Genomic DNA, 20,001 nt, shown 5'->3' with positions numbered 1-20,001 from the left:
GCTTGACATCCTAGCCACATTTTTAATGCTATGGAGAGGATGACGAAGCATCCCTCTTGCTTTCTTTCTCTTTGGACCCTGCTCCCCGATCATATTAAGTTTCGATCCTTGGTGAAACACCTTTCTGCTCCTCTTACTAGCTGAAAAGATCACTCCTGCATCCCCGTGATTCTGATCCTGCAGCCATTCCAAGCTCCAAGGCCCTGAAATAATGGATCGTCTCGCCTCCGGTGGGCAGGAATTTGTGCGCTTGCTAATAACCGGTCGAATAGTAGGCCTAACCTGAGCCTCCACCAAGGGGTAAGGCGCCTCTGCCTGACCATCCTGATCACCGAGCGCTTCCTTAGAACCCTTCCCCAAAACATATGAAATCCCGACTCTCTCAGGACCTGGTTTAGCTTCAGACTTGTCTAACAATTCATCATCCCGCATGCCTTGGCCTTCAACGAGATCCTCCTCATCAAGCCCTTCCTTAAATTTATCGATTAACATGTCCACATTGCGGTTAACCTCCGGATCCACCTGACCTTCACTGTAATCAGCTTGAGATTCCTCAAACTCACTCCCCTCGTCAAAAAGACAAGAATCCTCTCCCATAGCGTACCCCCATTCCTCCACGATCTTAATCTCCACTATGATTCCGTCCACCAGCACAGACACACTTTTTTTGATTATGTCAAGTTCCGGTGTAGCTATTAAGACTCGCGCGAAGTCTAATCTGGTCTTTTCAATAGAACTACTATTCGTTCGAAGGAACCGTCCACTTTCAAAAATGCACAGCTGGAAGAATTGCTCATTCCAAGCATGAAGATGAACTCCATACAAACGGACCCAAGCACCTCTCCGATAAGGTGATGTCTCCTTATCCCACCGCATCCAATTCCAAAAAACTAGTTGGAAGAACTCCTTAGCATTGTTGATCACTGACATAGCATCTCCATTCTCAGTGCTATGGACAAAAACCTTATCGGCACCCATTGGAATGAGAATCAGATCACTAAAACCCGCGTCCATAATTCTGTTCTGCACCACAGAAAGCGATTCACCATTGAAGACTGTAGCCACTACCCCTTTGTAAGCCCACTCCGTTGTTGGTGTAAGCCCTAGAGGCCAATTACTTATAATTGGATAATAAATGTATTGAATAATTTACTTATCAAATAAAAGGCTTTTCTTTATTAATTTTATATATGTTAAAATGATAAAGTCCCTAGAATAGTCAGTTCACTTATGGAACGTTAAGTATGACTTAATCGTGAGATTCCATTAAATATAAGAACACTATTCTTAAACATATCCATAGTCAAGTTTTATTGTGAAATGGGATAACGATAAAGCATAAAGACTATTATGTTGGTAGACTGATGATCATATCTCACTGATCATGGATAATGAGTTATCAAGTCTTCACATAGATATAAATGTTAAGGGTAACTTTATATCGGATTGACCCACCATGAGAATACTACATAGAGTGTTATGAAATGTCATAAGTTTTCTCATAGTGATAAAAGGTGTATTCCACCCTTCGACCTGAAACCACTATGTACCCTAGATGCAGGAGTGTAATACCTTGTTGTCATTCAAACGTTATCCGTAACTGGATAATTATAAAGATGGTTGATGGGTATCCCACGAATCATGCTGAGGGACATGAGTGACCTAGATGGAATTTGTCCCTCCTACATAACGGGAGATATGTCTATGGGCCCAATATTGAACTAGACAAGGATGACATACTATGCCTTGTGTTCAATATAGACATGAGGACAAAAGGGTAATTGTGCACAAGATATTTATCACGGAAAGGTTAGTCAGATCACGTGACATTCCTATGACTTGGGTAACAGTGATGTGTTGCTAGATACCGCTCACTGTTTATAATATTACGATTAATATTATTGCCAACGTCATAAGAACCTACAGGGTCACACACATAAGGACAGTTAAGAAGGGAAAAATAAGTAAGACTTATTGTGGGGGTGCAGTTAGTGAAAAACGGTTATTGGGCTTGAGAAGCCCAATTTCGTGTAAACTAAAGACCTCATAAGAAACTCTATAAATAGAGCCTTATGAAGTTCAGAAGTTACACTTTTTGAAACCCTAACTGAGTTTAGAAAATTCTGAATTTCTCTAAACCCTAAACCGCACAAAATTCCCTCAGCCTTCATCCAAGAACAGCTAGCACTGTGAGATCGAAGGTTTCTGTTCGTGTGGACTAAGTGGAGGTGCTGCAAGTGCGGTGCTTGTGATCGATAAAGGCGGCCACATATTTGTTCTTCAAAGGTAATATTCTAGACCTGATCATGCACATTCACAAGAATCCATTGATGGGAAATCTTAATTTTAAAATTCCGCTGCGTTTATAAAAGTGTTTTATGAAAAGATTTCCTAACATCCGTATCATTAGGCTTCGATTTATAGCTTCGCATAAAGACTTTGCAGTCCTTGACTGAATCATTTAGCTGCTCAACCTTATTCGCAGACTTTACTACCCCTTTTGTTGAGTCTGCCTTTTTTGACTATCTCCTCCTGCCGAGCCCCTAGCTTGATAACCACCTCCCCCACCTGCACTCCTTCCCATGGGGCACTACTATCCTTCTCCGAAGTAATATCAATACTACAGCATAATCATTAATTGTCTTCGGCGACTTATTATTACCAGCACATCCTGTAGGCTCTACATTCCTTGCTGAGTCTTGCTGCCCCACTTTCAGCTACTGCACTTCTTCTCCTTTTCTTAATCCACCCCTTTGCCTCTCCGAGTTCCTTCCCACCTCGGAAACATTGCGTTCAAACATGGCAACACTAACTTTAACCCGAAAATATCCAAACCAAACATTGTTGATAGCATTCAACAATTTTGTCACGTTTTTAACATTAGAAAATTTAACGAAACCGTAAGGTTTACCGTATCTATTTCTTTTTTTTGCAACAAACACGTCCTCCAGCATACCACAGACTTCAAAACCCTTCCTCAAATAAAAGTTCGACATTTGTGCTGGAAAATTTGTGAAATAAAAAGATACGTACCGTTTTAGAGCACAACCCGAAGCACCACCATCGCCAATCTTATTATGTGAACGCTCAACATCGCCATTCCCATAATTTAACTCCGCACTCGCACCGCCGTTGTTGCCCTTAACCGTGCCTTGGCCAAAATGATTTCTGCCATACTCTTGCTTCTTCAAGGAATTCTTCTCCTCCTGCATAACACGGTTATTATAAACAACACACTTAGAATCATGAATTTCTTCCTCCCTTCCATGATTGAAACCCAAACGGTGTCTATCTGCATTCCTTCCATCGTGATTTCGGCCGAAATCTTTACCTCTACCGTCCTCCCTTTCCTCCTGCCTACATCGCCAACCTCTGGAAGCTTTCTGCCGCCCTTCCATGGCTGAAAATGATCACGTTCTAGAACTGAAGGAAAAGGATCGCGCAACACGCCAGTTCCTTGACCGATGAAACACGCTCCGCCCTCTGTTATATCGTGACCTGCTTCTTCCAGATCGATAGTGATTGCAGACCTGGTGATTGGGAATACAACACCGATCGTGAGAAATATCTCGTCCGGGTTTCGAGCGCGATCGCGAATGGTGATCATAGGTTCGTCTATGTCTGTCCTGTTTTCGTTCATCCTGTCTAAGCTCTTTCCACCCTCTCCGTCGCACCTCAGCCCATTCTCCACTATCAATGGAATCGCCCCCCGTTTCTGCCTTACTTCCGGTGAAGGCGATGACCGAAACTGCCGTCCTAGGCTTGCCCTAGAAGCAGCTCTTCTCTCTCTCTCTCTCTCTCTCTCTCTCTCTCTCTCTAACTCTCTCTCTCTCTCTCATCGCTCTGTTTTTTTAAATATTTTATTATTATTATTATTATTATTTATATTTATATATTAAAATTTGTATTTTGATTAAATTATAAATTTATTAATTTTTTCGGTAGTTTTGGTTCCGGCGAACGAATAATCATTGAATCCTACTCTAAATCACTAGTATGGCTATCGAAATCATGAGCATTAGCATGTAGGTTCCAGATCCAAGTAGTAGTATCGGGTCCCTTAGCTATTATTCTTGAGAAATGACCAAGTTTTGCCCATTGCTCGAAAGAAGTTTTTATGGGATCCCTATCTACCAAAATTTTGACGGGTGCGTTTGTTACAGATTAAAAAAATAGTGATTTTGATGTAAAATAATTTAGAGATTAGTTTTTATAGATTTTTAGAAAAGTTGAATTTACATTGTGTTTGTTTATTATAATAAAAATCACTTTTATTAAATAAAATAATCTTTAGTTTGTTTTGATACAACTTATAAAAGTGATTTTTTTAAAGAAAACACTTAATAGCACGACACATGGTTGTCGTCTAGGAAACACCGACACTCCTCAGATTAGGTGTGTCTGTGTCGGACACCGACGTGTCCGACACCGACACTGACACTTATGATTACACTAAATTATGTCACTTTTCCAATTTTTTATCGGTGTCGACGTGTCTGTGTCTGTGTCGTGTCCGGTGTCTGTGTCCCTGCTTCATAGGTTATCGTCAATAGCACACGACTAGTATTAATGACCATATAATTAATTACTCTCCTATCTTAATTATTTATTTTTTTGGGTAAACATTTATCCTTGAATTTTTATGCGCCAAAAAGAATAGTTAATTTTCTCTTGTTAAAATAAATAAATTTAAAATTTGCAAAGAAAGATTCCTATAATGTATATTAAAATGACAGAAAAAAAAAAGGTTAAAATTTCGAATGATATACACGAGTTGACTGAAAAGTAGGGATAAAAAATCATGTTAGAAAACTTGTTGAAATATTTTATAAAAGTTGTATTGTTTGCAAACTCTAATCCTAACCCCTTTTTCCCACATTTGTGGAGTTCAGCTAATGTCACATGGTCATGTTATAATAACACCCTTCAACTGAATGCGATCTTCCGTTTCATGTCCATGACTTTTATAGAATTTGCAGCACTTCGTTATGTCTGTCCTTGATGATTTCTTAATCTCTCTAGGGAATCTCACCCCGGACTCTACAAACTCGTGTTTATACACTCCTACAAGATTCGTTCTCTAGATGTGCTCATAGGAGTGTATTTAGAGAAATTACCACGTGGTCCTCACCCTGTTGTTCTGTTTGCTGGCTCAGTTGGATCTGATTGGCTATGGGGAATCGTCTCCTAGTTTCGCATGATATTTACATTCATTAAGCAAATCTTGCCAAAACACTTCAATATGAATCTCTTTATCTCTAATTTCAACTTGATTGATTTGATTAGTATCCTCTTCAACATCTTGATGTGGTTCAAGCTTACTCCCTCCCTTGTAAAACTTTTGTCCTTTTAGCCTTTTACTTTTATCCCAAAACTTTGATTCTTTTAAGAATTCAATGTACAATTAATGATATTTTACCATTTGTACCTTACAAGAATAAAAGCATTTATTAAATGACCAAAGATTTGGGACGGAGGGGGTAACAAAATTTAAGCACTCTTCAGCAGCATCTCTTAAATCATCATTTACTTCAACATTACTAGGCCCTTGACTAATAATTCTCCTCTTCTTGGAAAAAAACTTCCTCTAACTATTTTCTCCGTCCCTTCTGCTGAAGCAATTGTTGCAACAAAATTAGGATTTTGCATTGCTCTTGCCAAGAAACTCCTCATCTGTTTTTGTTTCTATTTAAGCTTTCCTTCCACTGTTTCAAAGGAAAATTCTACTATTCTGTTGATATTAAGTACTAAATTATGAATATTGTTTTCTCCATTCCAACAATAGGCAGGGGCGTCTCCGAGTTTTTGGAGGCTCTGTGCAAAATATAAAAGTGGCCCTTTAATAAAAATAGGCCATAATAAAAGAAACAATGCAAAATTAGCTATGAAGCGTCTAAGAAACAAGAAAATCTCTATTACACATCTCTTCATTTAATAAAACTATAGTATAACAATTAGCTATAAAGCGTCTAAAAAATTTATTCACAATAGAAAAATCTCTTTTAGGACATTTTGTAACTAATAAATCAATCATTTTAGAATAAAGAGAATCTCAAGTATTTGAGTGCAATTACTAGTTTTATATCTCTCATTTACTAATACTACTACCCTATAAAAAAAATTTAGAGCCCCTATTTTTATGGGGTCTTATGCCGTCGCACATGTCGCACACCCACAAAAGACCCCTCTGGCAATAGGAATAATAGCTTATATTGGTGGTTACTTGAAGAGATCTACCGATGGAGAGATCAATTAGAAAGATTGAAGAAAGCATCGTAGAGTGCAGCTGCCGAGACGTCGTCTCTCATCTCTCAAGAACAAGGCTTCAATAGGGGCTTGGGTACTGTAGGGTGTCCAAGTCCCACATCAAATAGTACGAAATTCTTTGTGGTGTATTATTTAATAACTAGTTTGGTTCTCCTCCATAATAACTAGCTTTAAGGCTTCCCAAGTGTTTGTGATACTTATATAAATGCTGGAGATGAGGCCAAGATTTTCTTGCAATCTTTATGTCAAATAGTAGAAGGAAAAGGAATATTTCAACAGAGGAATCTATATAATATAAAGAGACATACATACTCAATAAAAGAAGAATCAATGAAATTCACGTAAGGAAGAAAAAAAATAGAATCAATGAAACTCATAAAGTATTCCATTTGAATACAAATTGTGTGCGATACCAGAGCCTAATCAGCACAATATGTGAATATACAAGGATCACAATTTTTAACATTATGTACTTGTACACGAAGTTTTATATATACTTAAGAAAAATAAGATTGGCAGAACACGGAAAACTACTTTGGAGGTATCCAATAATACACTTCTTTAAAAGAAGGAACCCTACTAGCTAATATGAACAAAAAGCAATCCATTTTATTAACGAAAACATGATTCTGAGACTAAAATAATAACAAAACTAGCTGCCAAGTAAATCGAGCAGAATTTAGAGCTGAATGAATTGAACAAAGACAAATCCATTAAATAATAGGTTGTACCTGTCAGATTCAGACTTTTTTTAAGATGCATGCTTAAGGTCTTAAACATAATAGCAGACTACAATTGCACTAACATCTGAGCAGCTCTTTTAAATCACTTATTGAGTTCTTTAAATCAAAATAGCAACTTGAACCGAAAGGACGATGATTTAGTGATCGGTTATGAACAAACAAATTTCAATGAAATGAGCAAACAATAATTGTTCAACCTGTCAAATCACTAGCGTCTAGTGCAAGGAAGACAGTGCTCGAATTTCAAATCAATAGCATCTATATAAAAGGGGAATCATGAATCATATTGATGTGTGCAAGTGTTGCCATCCTGAACTATTCAATCATATTTATGCTTTATTAAGAATTTAATTTAACAACGAGCACAAAAAAGTGAACAATACATTTAAGTATAGGCTGCTGCATATATAATTATGGAGAAAATAGAATTATGCTTCCTACAAATCAAATAACTACCTTTGTAACGGCCACTAAGACTTCACCTTGGCTTTATAGTGATAGCAGGAAAGTGGCAGCAATACAGAGGCAACACCTTTGCATATTCCATCATGCTTTCATCAACAGGTTCAATTTATTTTTCAATTGCAACAAAAGTTTCATGTAGAAATATGATCAAAACAACACATTGACATTAGGCAACTAAATCAGTTGACTACAATAGCCAAAGCTGGACACATGATGCATCTGCTGTTGAAATTCAGAGTTGTTGTACTTACTGATATAGCGATAAACGCATGCTGCTTCTGTGATTCTTCACATCTGGACCCATTGTCCAACTATCAATAGACATCTCAAATATAATATACATTCTTGAGACATTTTTATGTATCAATCTGATTTCATTAAGAGCTTTTGCAACACTAGTGCAATTAATCTATAATTGTTGTTGAAATTGGTGTCGAGGAGGATAATTGGAAGCGTGACGTCGCGTTTCGTAAAGGGGAACCTCCATGTGAGAACCGTTACTCTCTGTATCTTCTCCAAAAAAACTGCCCCACATTCGAGGATCCCGATCCTCTCCTGTGTGTTATTTCCTGCTGTCTATCGTAGGCTGAAAACAAAAGAAACTAAAGAGACAGAATATGTGGTGAAGAAGGCTGAGAGGGATGGTGAGGCGATGACGGCGGTGAAATAGGAGACTTGCTATAAAATATACTAGAAACATACTTTGTTGTACATCAGAAACAAAAACCGTAGATAACAGAACTCCCACAAAACAAAATTTTTTGTGACATCAACGATTCAGTGCATATACATTTCAGATAGATAAGAATGACAGAACATGGAAAACTACATTAGATAAATAAGCTTTGAATGAAAAATCAAAGCTTGTTAAAGTTAAAAAAGACAAGGAAAAGGCGAATAAACCTTTAATTTTGACTCACTTCACGCGCCATAACAAGTTACTTCTTTGGTCATAATAATGCAAGGAATAACAGGATATTATATTTCCCAAACCATAACAAGTTTGCTTTCAGTCTCTATAGACCTGTATCCATGATCCCATTCCCTCACCCAAGATATCTGGTGTATTCTACTTCTGTATCGAAATGATTTTTTTAATATATATAAAGCATCTAGATATTAGCTATTGTTGATTAAGAAAACCATTGGCTAGTGTTGGGTTTTAAATATTGGATACAATTTCGCAAAAACAACAATAGCCAAATGTTGGACCAAGATGTCGTAGCATGTCCGTACAACATGTGTCTCTTGAAGCAGCGCACCTAAATTTTGTTTTATATCTTTTTGAAGATTTGATTTACAAATAAGTTCATACTTATCCAGCAAGCTAAAACGCACCTTCTACTGCAAGATACCTAAGGCGGTTTGTTTTATTTGTTACAAAAATATGTTTTATATGTTGTGGGGTAGTGAGGGGAGTGAGACACGGTCTCATATCTAGGAGTTCCTAGGTAGAGTATAGCACGAGTAGTAGCTAGGTGACAAGTTGTAAACGGGGCGTTTACTGATAACTTAGAACTAGTACTATTATAGTGGATTCCTCCTGGATTGGTATCCCCATAGTAGGTGTGTTTACACTGAACTGGGTTAACAAACCTACTGTGTTCTTTATTATTCTGCAGTTTATTATTTTGCTTGTCTGCTGTTTGATTTATATAGACAACTGGTGTAGCATCTGTCAAAGCATTTGTCCACTGCGTGCCAGGAATTTTAGCTAGAGCAAGTGTAATACAATTAGTACAAACTGAACCCAACAACACTCTTATGACATCAATAATTTTCAAGTCCTACCAATTTCCCAAAACACACTTATCCAAAAGAAATGACAAAAGCCTTATTTCCATTGAGTGAAGCAACTAAATAAATGAAATGATGAAACAATGTTGAAACATAAATATCATAATACCTAGTTTTAGTCTTACAACAGACCTCTTGAAATCATTTCACGAAGAAGTTTCTCTGCCTTATCATTTTCATCTTTATCAAATAGAGAATGGATAATAATTTCATACGTTGCAGCATTTGGAATGCAACTATTGTCTTTCATTTTTGACAGCATGGTCAATGCTTCGTCAAACAAACCCTTGTTACAAAATCCTTTGATCATAACAGTATATATATGAACATCTAGATTGTAGCCTTTGACCAAAAGATCTTCAAAAACCTTTCTCGCATCCTCCAGCCTTCCACCTTTACACAATCCACCAATAAGAATAGTGTACGTGCACATATCTGGCTGAATATCGTTCTCTATAATTTTGGTTAATAATGCAATTGCCTTGTTAACATCATGGTTTTTGCACAAAGCATCCAATATAGAATTATAAGTAAATATATCAGGAGGTTGACCTCTATCATGCATCTCATTGACAAGCTCCAAAGCATATGAGATTCTTCCTGATTTGCACAAACCATCAATAAGGGAATTGTAAGTTACCACATTAGGTATAATTTTTCTGCAATGCATTTCATTGAAGAGATTGATGGCTTCATCTACCATTTTAATCTTACAAAATCCATTAATCATGATACTGTAGCTATGAACATCAGGAGCCACTCCCATCTGAGCCATAGTGTTGAATATACCATTGGCCTTGTTAATTTCTTTAACTAAGCAATATCCATCCATTAAAGAGTTATAAGTAACAACATCAGGTTTAACACCTTTTCTCATCATCATAGCAAACATATTTTTAGCTTCTTTCACTTTTCCTTCTTTACAAAATGCATCAACCAATATATTAAAGGTATAAATATTATGGTTGATGTTTTCCGATACCATTTTATTAAACAGATGAATTGCTTCTTTTAACCGACCTACGATGCAAAAGCCATTAATTAAAGTACTGTAAGTGACTACATCAGGAGAAAGTTTCTTAGCAATCATTTCAGAGTATAAATGAAAAGCATGATTAACAAGTTTATCCTTGCACATACTATCAATAATTTTATTGTACATTACCACATTAGGTTGAAGCAGTTTCTCATCAACTCGTCTCAGCAGTTGTAGGGCGGTTCTTGTTTGTCCAAGTTTACATAACCCATTGATCAAGGTCCCATAACTAACTTGATCTAACCGGAATCCCTGCGCTACGACCTTATCATGAAAGTTGAATGCTTTATGGATCTGACCTTTGAGACAGAGACCCTTGATGAGTGTATTAAAGGTTATGACATCTGGATGAAAACCCTTTTTGAGAATGTTGGCAAATACAGAAAAGGAAAGAGAGATTTGACCTAATTGTGAAAAACAATTGATCAATATGTTGGAAGTGACTAAATCTGAGGAAATTCCATTTAATTCCATCTCTCGATGAAGTGAAACAACAGTGGAGTATTGATTGAGTTTGACAAGGGAACCTAAAATTTTACCAAATTGGATGATGGGTGGTGTAGGATTTTGATGCACTAATTGATTGAATTTGGAAACGAGATTTTCTTCGTCTTTGTCTTGAGAGTATAGTGTTGTTGTAGTTGAAGAGGAGAAGAATCGAATCAAATTAGGGTTTTCGAGTTTTTGAAAATGACGAGAAGAAGCAACATACGACATGGTTTTTGGTTTAAAATGAAAATCGAACAACAAGGAAGAAGTGAGCTTTGCCTATCTATGTAAAATGGGTACCTGGGTTGGGTAGCGCTATTTTTGTAAAATGGGTAGTGCTTTTTTGGTTAAATGGGTGGTGAATTTTTTAAATAATATTTATATTGATCATATTAAAGAAATGGGTAGCGTTGTACCAAAAACATGAAAAAGAAATGGGTAGTGTTTTTTTTTGTTAAATATGCATTTTTTATGGTACATAGTTTAATAAATCTAATATATTAATTAAATAAATGGATCAAATACATTATTAAATTAATTTTCGTTAAAGATTTTTTAATTTGGGGCATTTTGGTACTTTCAAATATAATTAACATTTCGATCTTTCTCTTATACAAAACAATATCTTAAGGGTGCGTTTGATTTGTAAAGAAATAAGGGATAGGACAGAACAAAAATAATTGTTCAGCGTTTGATTTAAAAAAGGAAAAAGGACAGCACAAAAAAAGTCACGGAGGACAGGACAACTATCCATTTTTTTTGTTACTCACTAAAGTGGGGGACAACTTTAAGCCACTAGGTTTGGTCTAGTGGCGAGGGGTTTGGCTAGTATGTTATAGGTCATGGGTTCGATTCCCACTCATTGTAAACAAAAAAAAAAGTGGGGGACAACTTTTTGTCCAGCGGACAAATAAACAAAAAATACGTTTTTATCCTTTAGGTTATCTCGTTGCCTCTTCCTGGAATTTTTTTCCTACCCGACAATTATTCTTTTACCCCTACAAACACATTTTTCTTCCAATATTACTCTTTTAATTGTTTGACTTCAACCCTACAATTTTTTTTTGCCACGCAAAAAAAAATTATAGTCAAATTTTCATACCGGAAAACTTTAATAAAAAATTCCTGGAGGAAAAAAAAATCCGGAATTTCTAGCGTGCGTTGTTCAAGAGTATTGCAACATATCTGATTGCTACAAAACCAATATTTGAAAGGATTTTGATACTACCCATCAACGAGGCAGTATCAAAATTTTTGGTTGCTCTTCATGAATTTTGATACCAGTTTATTGTATCCAAATCCCCTATCTCTATGGGAATTTTCACTTCTCACTCCCTTCACCCATTTTCAATTTCTTCGCTCAATTCAATTCCGGCGGCGACGGTGAAAACGGCGGCGACGGTGGAGAGGAGAGAAAAAGCAAAGAGAAAAGGGGCTAGATCCATAATTAGTTGTTGTTGAACGAGAAAAGGGAAATTTGATTTGAGATTGGGGATTAGAGATTTGGAAACTGGAATTGGATTGAGAGTGAGAAGGACCGAGGTGTTAGTTTCTCATGATGTTGGAGATTTCTGGGTTTATGAGATGAAGATGATGTTGGGATTTTTTTATTAATTTTTTTTTTCCAGAAAAGAAGATGAAGATGATGAACATTGTTCATCAAATTATGAGATGGTTTAATTTTAATTAGAATTTTTTTTTAAAAAAAAAGTAAAATTATGCATTTTTTAACTAAAAATTCATTGTACATTAAAAAGGATATTACAGTAAATTTTGTATTATTTTGTCCAGTACTTAACATATCAAATAAAGTACGGTACAAAATTGTTTGTCCTGTACATCGATCATCAAACAAAGTGCAGTACAAAAAATTGTCTTGTAACTCAGTCACTTGTCCAGTATTGTTCTGTCCGGTAATCATCTTTTTGCAAATCAAACGCACCCTAAATCTACTCAATTTCTATCTTCTTATACTCTCTCTCACCCTTTTCTCTCTTCTCATTTTCTCTTCACACCCAAACATACCCTAAATCTTTTGGCAGCTATGGAAATTGATGATATATCTTTGAGCCATGCAAAAATTGAAGAACCACAATTGAGAATCTCTTAATATACAAATCCATGCAACATAGAAGCACTTGAATATTAGCTACTAAGGTAGATTTTAATCATTATCAACGCTTCTTGCAAAATAAAACTCATAGATTATATCTTTTTGGAAGTCACATATTAAGTTGGACCCTAATCATTATCAAAGTTTTTTTTTTCTTTTACAAGAATTCTCTTTGCAAGCTAGATATGATGACAACTTAGATCTTTTGGCAACAATAGAAATGGATGATATCCCTTAAGTCAGGTAAAAAATGAAACATCATAATTGAGAATCTCTCAATATACAAATTTATACAATATAGAAGCACCTGAATATTAACTATTAAGGTTTCTTGCAAAACAAAACTCAAACTACATTTTTTTAGAACTCACCTATTAAAATGTATGAAATTTTCAAGCACTTTTTATGTAATTTTTATATTGCAACTAACTATTTTTAATGGTTCAATACAAATATAATATTAAAAAATTCAATACTACAATAATTAGCATGGGTCAAAGTCTAGTAAGTACTTATTGTTACTTAGTGAGATCCCTAGTTAAATATAATGTGAGAATGAAAGAGAAAGTTGTCAAAAATTAGTTGTTCAAATAACATTTCTCCATTAAATATGGTCTTCCGTCTTGCTTGATTTCCAAACAATGTGGAATTTCTTAGTATACCAAAACAACAGTAGAAGGATTCCAAACAATGGGGAATTTAATTTCTTAGTATACCAAAACAATAGTAGAAGGAAAGTGAATAGTATTTCAACAAGAGAGTATATATCATAAATCAATCCTGTCATAATATAAAGAGACATACATATACATACTCAGTAAATATAGTGTGTTGATATCAGAACCTAATCAACACATCATGCTTATATAAAAGGATAAGTATCTACACAAACCAACTATCATCATGCTAGTCTAAAACAACTAAGCATGAGAAGAATCATAATGCTAAACCATCTTTCAATTTCATGTCCTCCAAAAAGGAGACTTGCTATAAAAGATACTTACAAAACAGAATTTCTTGTGACATCGACCATTTGGATAGATACTTACATATATATTCAAACAGATAAAATTGACAGAACATGAAAAACTACTTTAAAAGAAGGAGGGAACCCTACTAGCTAAATATGAACCAAAAGCAATCCATTTTATTACTGAAAATATGATTCTGAAGCTAAAATTATAACAACAGAATCAGCTGCCAAAGTAACTTGAGCATAATTTAAAGTCTTGCACATAATGGCAGACAACAAAATAGCAACGTGAACTGAAAGGACAATGCTTCCATGATTGGTTATGAAGAAACAAATTTCAATGACATCAGTAAACAATAAATGTCCAACCTATCAAGACAGTGCTTGGATTTTTTAACTTTTGGGGACTGAAATCATTGTTCCCAGACTTGGGCACTGGAATTTTGAAGTGCAACCCAACATCAATGTTTCAGCATTTGGAAAATGTTTTCAAAATTTATCAGAAATTGCAAGATTAGTTCTATTAAGATGGTCAGAAGGAAGGGCAGACACACAAATCCAAAGGATAAATGCAATGCAATGTAGGGAAAAAAATGATAACCTATTTGTTCCTGGTAGACTTCAGTAGAAGGATTAAAACTTTATTTCTAACATCTTGATCATACAGTAGATCTCTTGCAATCATGGTTGTTAAGATCTATAGTTAAATCGTGAGATCCCACGATCTTACGTGTTGGGGGTGAGCCAAAGTGCTGGAGCGCAGAGAAGATCGCAAGAATGGAGGAACAGGTGAAAGCGCAGAGAAACATCGTAAGATCGTGAAAGCAGAGATCTTCCACGCGTTTTTTAGTTATGGGTTTATAAAGATTCAATTCAACCCGTTTCGCCCCGACCCATTTGATATGTTTTTTACCCGGTTCAAATTACACTGACCCGACCCGAAAACGAACCGCTTCACCTAAAAAGCTGCATCTAACCCTGATTACGTGGGGAAAAGGAACAGTTTCACCTATAAACATGATTGCGTATCAAAAATATCATGTGGAACTGGGAATTTTGCATCGAGCCTTGCATCCCTATCTCTATTCATCAACCGTATCACTAATTTCATTAATGGTTGCTAATTATTCAATTCATCTTATTTCCTTTCAAATTTTCAATCATGTCTTCTCTTGTTGGTGCCTCCTCATCTGCACCCCCTAGAGTTCCGAAAAATTCAAAAGGAAACCGAAATGATATTGCTTGGAAACATGGAGTTTCTGATGATGGAGGAACAAGAAAAATCAAATGTAACTACTGTGGAAAAATACTTATTGGAGGAGTTTATGGAAAAATACTTATTTTTCTATGTTCTAGTTTTTAAGTCTAAGCTATTTTGGTTATGTTAAAGAGTATTGAAGTTTTTATGTTTAAGATTATGTTTAATATTAATGAAGTTTTTATGTTTAAGAAAATTTGTGGGATCTTACGATCCTTATTACGATCCTACGATTTACGATCTTTCTTTACCCCAACGATCTTTAGTGGGATCTAGATCCTGACAACCATGCTTGCAATCATTTCACGAAGAAAGCTTCTATGCTTTACAATTTTCACCTTTTTTAAGGAGGGAAAAAATAACTGTTTCATAAGCTTTAGCATTCAGAATGCAACCAGTGTCTTCCATTTTGATAGCATGGTCAATGCTTCGTCAAACATTCCCGTTTTGCAAAATCCCTTGATTATAATGGTATATGTATAGACATTTAGATTGTAGCCTTTGACCAAAAGATCTTTGAAAATCTCTAGTGCATCCTCTAGTCTTCCAACATTACACGATCCATCAATAAGAGTAGTGTACGATACCACATTAGGAATAATTTTTCTGCTATGCATTTCATTGAAGAGATTAATGGCTTCATCTACCATTTTAATCTTACAAAATCCATTAATCACGATAGTGTAGCTCCGAACGTTAGGAGCCACTCCCATGACCCATCTGAGCCATACTGCCATAGTGTTTGATAATTTGAAAGAAACAATGTGTGTCAATGTGCAAGTTTAAAAACAATGTGTCAAAAAACAAAAGTGCAAAATACAAAACCGCATCTAGAGAGTCTCGAGTGTTTTTTAATAACTATTTTCTCCGCAAACATATGATCCAAATGCTACCAACACTGTTTTTGTTGTTTGAGGTTTAAATATTTTGTGATGATGTGAAAAATGACTTTGATTGTTGGCAGACAACACAAAAAGTAAACACCTCCACTATAATTTGTATAAATATTTTAACATGATAAGGTAAAAAATGTGTACTTTACTATTGATGATTTGAAATCCGCATCGATTCTTTGCTACTGACAAGGAGGAGGTTGCACTAGCTCCAACTCCTTTCTCCTGCAGAATTTGATTAAAGGTTTTGGACTTCAAATGATAGATAAATATTTTTACATGATAAGGTAAAAACTGTGTCCTATACATGCTTAGCAGGGCCAAACTGACCAAATGGATTGTTCTGATCTTCTGGCCTCAAACCAAGCATCACAGTAGAAGCAACCATAGAGAGGACAAACCATAGAAACTTAGATAAGGAACCAAATGAAATAAGAAAAAAAGTTCATAACCTTGATCTACACGATAGTAATGCAAGAAACAACATCAAATAACTACTTGTATAACTTTGAATTCATTTGTAAATCCCTGAAATATTCGTACAGGTTCCTGACCTCTGTAACAGCCACTAGGCTTGGCTTTATACTAAAAGCAGGAATGTGGCAGCAGTTTAAACCAACCATATAATTCTAAAATAAGGGAACTGTACGTTACAACATTAGGAATATTTTTTCTAACCATATCATTCTAAAATATTAAAAAACTCCAAACCAAAATTTAAGATAAATTATCATCCAAAACTGCAGCACCAGCAGTTATGTAGAAAATAGAATCATGCTCCCTCCTTCTGTATGCAAGTTTAAAACTCTAAGCCTAGTGACCAAACAACTTGAAGACCATTCCAGTTCTCAATATTAGTCTTTAATGCATATTTGAGTAGATTATGCAGCTGCAATGAGGCCTTAGTTACTCATTAGACAGTAATTTAATGTAACCACAAGAGCAATTAAAGTCATTCTCAGCTTACTTCGCTTAAGGGCAAAGCCAAACTTATGTCTGTTGTTTACAGTTCAGGTCTTAGAAACTCAACCTTAAGCTTATCATTCTAAAACAGATAAGCTTCGTAAGATTAGAACTATAATGCAGAAGTATAAGTATTAAAAAGAAAAATAATAATAAGCTTACTTGTTGTTCTGTCCCAATTCAATTTAGTATCCCTAAGATAGGCTCAACAGAACAAATCTTAATTAACCCAGTTTCCTACGACCAACACCTCTTCTTAAGCTCAATTAAGAACAATAAATTCTGTCCAAAAAGTGCAGACATTAGAATTTGGCAGCAAAACAGATATTGCAGAGAAACGTTTCAGCTAATAATTTCATTACAAGCCACACACATAATCATTTCAAGTATTAAACTCACAAACCAAGCCATAACTAGTTACTTCTTTGGTCATGATAATGCAAGGAATAACAAGATATTATATTTCCCAAGCCATAACAAGTTTGCTTTCAGTCTCTAGACCTGTATCCATGATCCAATTCCCTCAGATATCACATGTATTCTACTTCTGTATTGAAATGAAATTTTGACTATATAAAGTTTCTAGATATTAGCTATTGTTGATAAAAAAAACATTGGCTAGAGCAAGTGTAATACAATTAGTACAAATTGAACCCAACAACACTCTTATGACATTAATAATTTTCATATCCTACCAATTTCTCCAAGTTGGAACATGCCGATCAAGTAGTCGGGAAATATAAACACACTTAGCCAAAAGAAATAACAAAACCCTTCATTCCATTGGGTGAAGCAACTACATAAATGAAATGATGAAACAATGTTGAAACACAAATTCAAAATAATAATGTACAGTAGACAAATATCATACCTAGTTTTAGTCTTACAACAGACCTCTTGAAATCATTTCACGAAGAAGTTTCTCCGCCTTATCATTTTCATCGTTATCAAATAGAGAACGGATAATAATTTCATATGTTGCGGCGTTTGGAATGCAACTACTGTCTTTCAGTTTTGATAGTATGGCCAATGCTTCATCAAGCAACCCATTTTTACAAAACCCATGGATCATAGCAGTATATGTATAGACATCAAGATTGTAGCCTTTGACCAGAAGATCCTCAAAAACCTTTTGAGCGTCATTCAATCTTCCACCTTTACACAATCCATCAATAAGAATATTATATGTGCACATGTTTGGTTGAATACCCATATCTTTAATTTTTGTTAATAAAGCAATTGCCTTGTCAACATGGTGATTTTTGCATAAAGCATCTAATATAGAACAATAAGTAATTATATCAGGTGGTTGACCTCTATCATGCATCTCATTGACAAGCTCCAAAGCATATGAGATTCTTCCTGATTTGCACAAACCATCAATAAGGGAATTGTAAGTTACCACATCAGGTATAATTTTTCTGCAATGCATTTCATTGAAGAGATTGATGGCTTCATCTACCATTTTAATCTTACAAAATCCATTAATCATGATATTGTAGCTATGACCATCAGGAGCCACTCCCATCTGAGCCATAGTGTTGAATATACCATTGGCCTTGTTAATTTCTTTAACTAAGCAATATCCATCCATTAAAGAGTTATAAGTAACAACATCAGGTTTAACACCTTTTCTCATCATCATAGCAAACATATTTTTAGCTTCTTTCACTTTTCCTTCCTTACAAAATCCATCAACCAACGTAGTGAAGGTATAAATATTATGGTTGATGTTTTCCGATACCATTTTATTAAACAAATGAATTGCTTCTTTTAACCGACCTACGATACAAAAGCCATTAATTAAAGTATTGTAAGTGACTACATCAGGAGAAAGTTTGTTAGCAATCATTTCAGAGTATAAATGAAAAGCATGATTAACAAGTTTATCCTTGCACATACTATCAATAATTGCACTGTACATTACCACAGTAGGTTGAACCAGTTTCTCATCAACTCGTCTCAGCAGTTGTAGGGCTGCACTTGTTTGTCCAACTTTACATAACCCATTGATCAAGGTCCCATAACTAACATGACCTAACCGGAATCCCTGCGCTACGACCTTATCATGAAAGTTGAATGCTTTATGGATCTGACCTTTGAGACAGAGACCCTTAATGAGTGTAGTCAATGTTATGACATCTGGATGAAAACCCTTTTTGAGAATGTTGGCAAATACAGAAAAGGAAAGAGAGATTTGACCTAATTGTGAAAAACAATTGATCAATATGTTGGAAGTGACTAAATCTGAGGAAATTCCATTTAATTCCATCTGTCGATGAAGTGAAACAACAGTGGAGTATTGATTGAGCTTAACAAAGGAACCTAAAATTTTGTTAAATCGGAAGATGGATGGATTGTTTTGAAGTAGCAATTGATTGAATAAGCAAACGAGATTTTGTTCGTCTTTATTTTGGTTGTGGAATTGAGAGTATAGGCTTTTAGGTGAAGAGGAGAAGAAGTTGATTGAATAAGCAAACGAGATTTTGTTCGTCTTTATTTTGGTTGTGGAATTGAGAGTATAGGCTTTTAGGTGAAGAGGAGAAGAAGCGAATGAATTTAGGGTTTTGGAGTTTTTGAAAATTAGGAGAAGAAGCAACATACGACATTGTTGTTTGTTTGGTTTAAAATGAAAATCGATTAATCTTAAATGAATAATGTTATGACAATGTGATTGAAATCTTGAATGAATGATAATTTCATCTCAATGTGTAGGGGTTTTCACGGTGAGGCTTATCCAAGTGTAGAAGTGGGAAGCCCGGCCTAAAGTATTTCTCTGCATAGAATTGGCCAAAAAAAAATTTATAAGTATATTTAATTAAATAAGTTACTCCCTCCGTCCCAAATTATAAGGGAAAAAAACCCTTTTTTTTGTCCAAAATTATAAGGGAGAAAGTCATTTTCAAGAATATTTTTTCCTTATTCTCATAAAATTAAATGCAAATTGCATTTAATTTTCTCTCTCTACCTTTTTCTCAATAAACAACAACCAATAAAAATTGTT

The 20,001-nt window shown here is 35.2% G+C and overlaps 2 protein-coding genes across 11 annotated transcripts; both read right to left on the bottom strand.

Annotated features, from left to right (window-relative positions):
• Window positions 1–9,061: 9,061 nt before the first annotated feature.
• On the bottom strand, window positions 9,062–11,129 carry LOC123907381 (putative pentatricopeptide repeat-containing protein At1g12700, mitochondrial). Its single transcript, XM_045957616.1, has one exon. The coding sequence runs from the start codon at window positions 11,023–11,025 to the stop codon at window positions 9,394–9,396; it is 1,632 nt and encodes a 543-aa protein (XP_045813572.1). The 5' UTR covers window positions 11,026–11,129; the 3' UTR covers window positions 9,062–9,393.
• LOC123907378 (pentatricopeptide repeat-containing protein At1g12300, mitochondrial-like) lies at window positions 9,062–19,766 on the bottom strand. 10 transcript variants are annotated; one of them, XR_006809214.1, is made up of 4 exons: window positions 17,869–19,766; window positions 17,160–17,279; window positions 17,002–17,079; window positions 16,504–16,923 (listed from the first exon to the last, which is right to left on the bottom strand). XR_006809214.1 is itself a non-coding variant. In XM_045957614.1 (3 exons), the coding sequence occupies exons 1-2, from the start codon at window positions 19,597–19,599 to the stop codon at window positions 17,881–17,883; spliced, it is 1,599 nt and encodes a 532-aa protein (XP_045813570.1). In that variant the 5' UTR covers window positions 19,600–19,766; the 3' UTR covers window positions 16,504–17,279; window positions 17,869–17,880. The 10 variants fall into 10 exon arrangements, 5 of the variants coding, with proteins under 5 accessions (XP_045813567.1, XP_045813570.1, XP_045813569.1 ...); XR_006809215.1 differs by lacking the exons at window positions 16,504–16,923; window positions 17,002–17,079 and adding an exon at window positions 15,242–16,259; XR_006809212.1 differs by having other exon boundaries at window positions 17,002–17,279.
• Window positions 19,767–20,001: the final 235 nt, after the last annotated feature.

The sequence above is a fragment of the Trifolium pratense genome, linkage group LG2 (genome assembly GCF_020283565.1).
Source record: "Trifolium pratense cultivar HEN17-A07 linkage group LG2, ARS_RC_1.1, whole genome shotgun sequence".
Lineage (NCBI taxonomy): Eukaryota > Viridiplantae > Streptophyta > Magnoliopsida > Fabales > Fabaceae > Trifolium > Trifolium pratense.
This window is presented reverse-complemented; position numbering and strand designations above follow the sequence as displayed.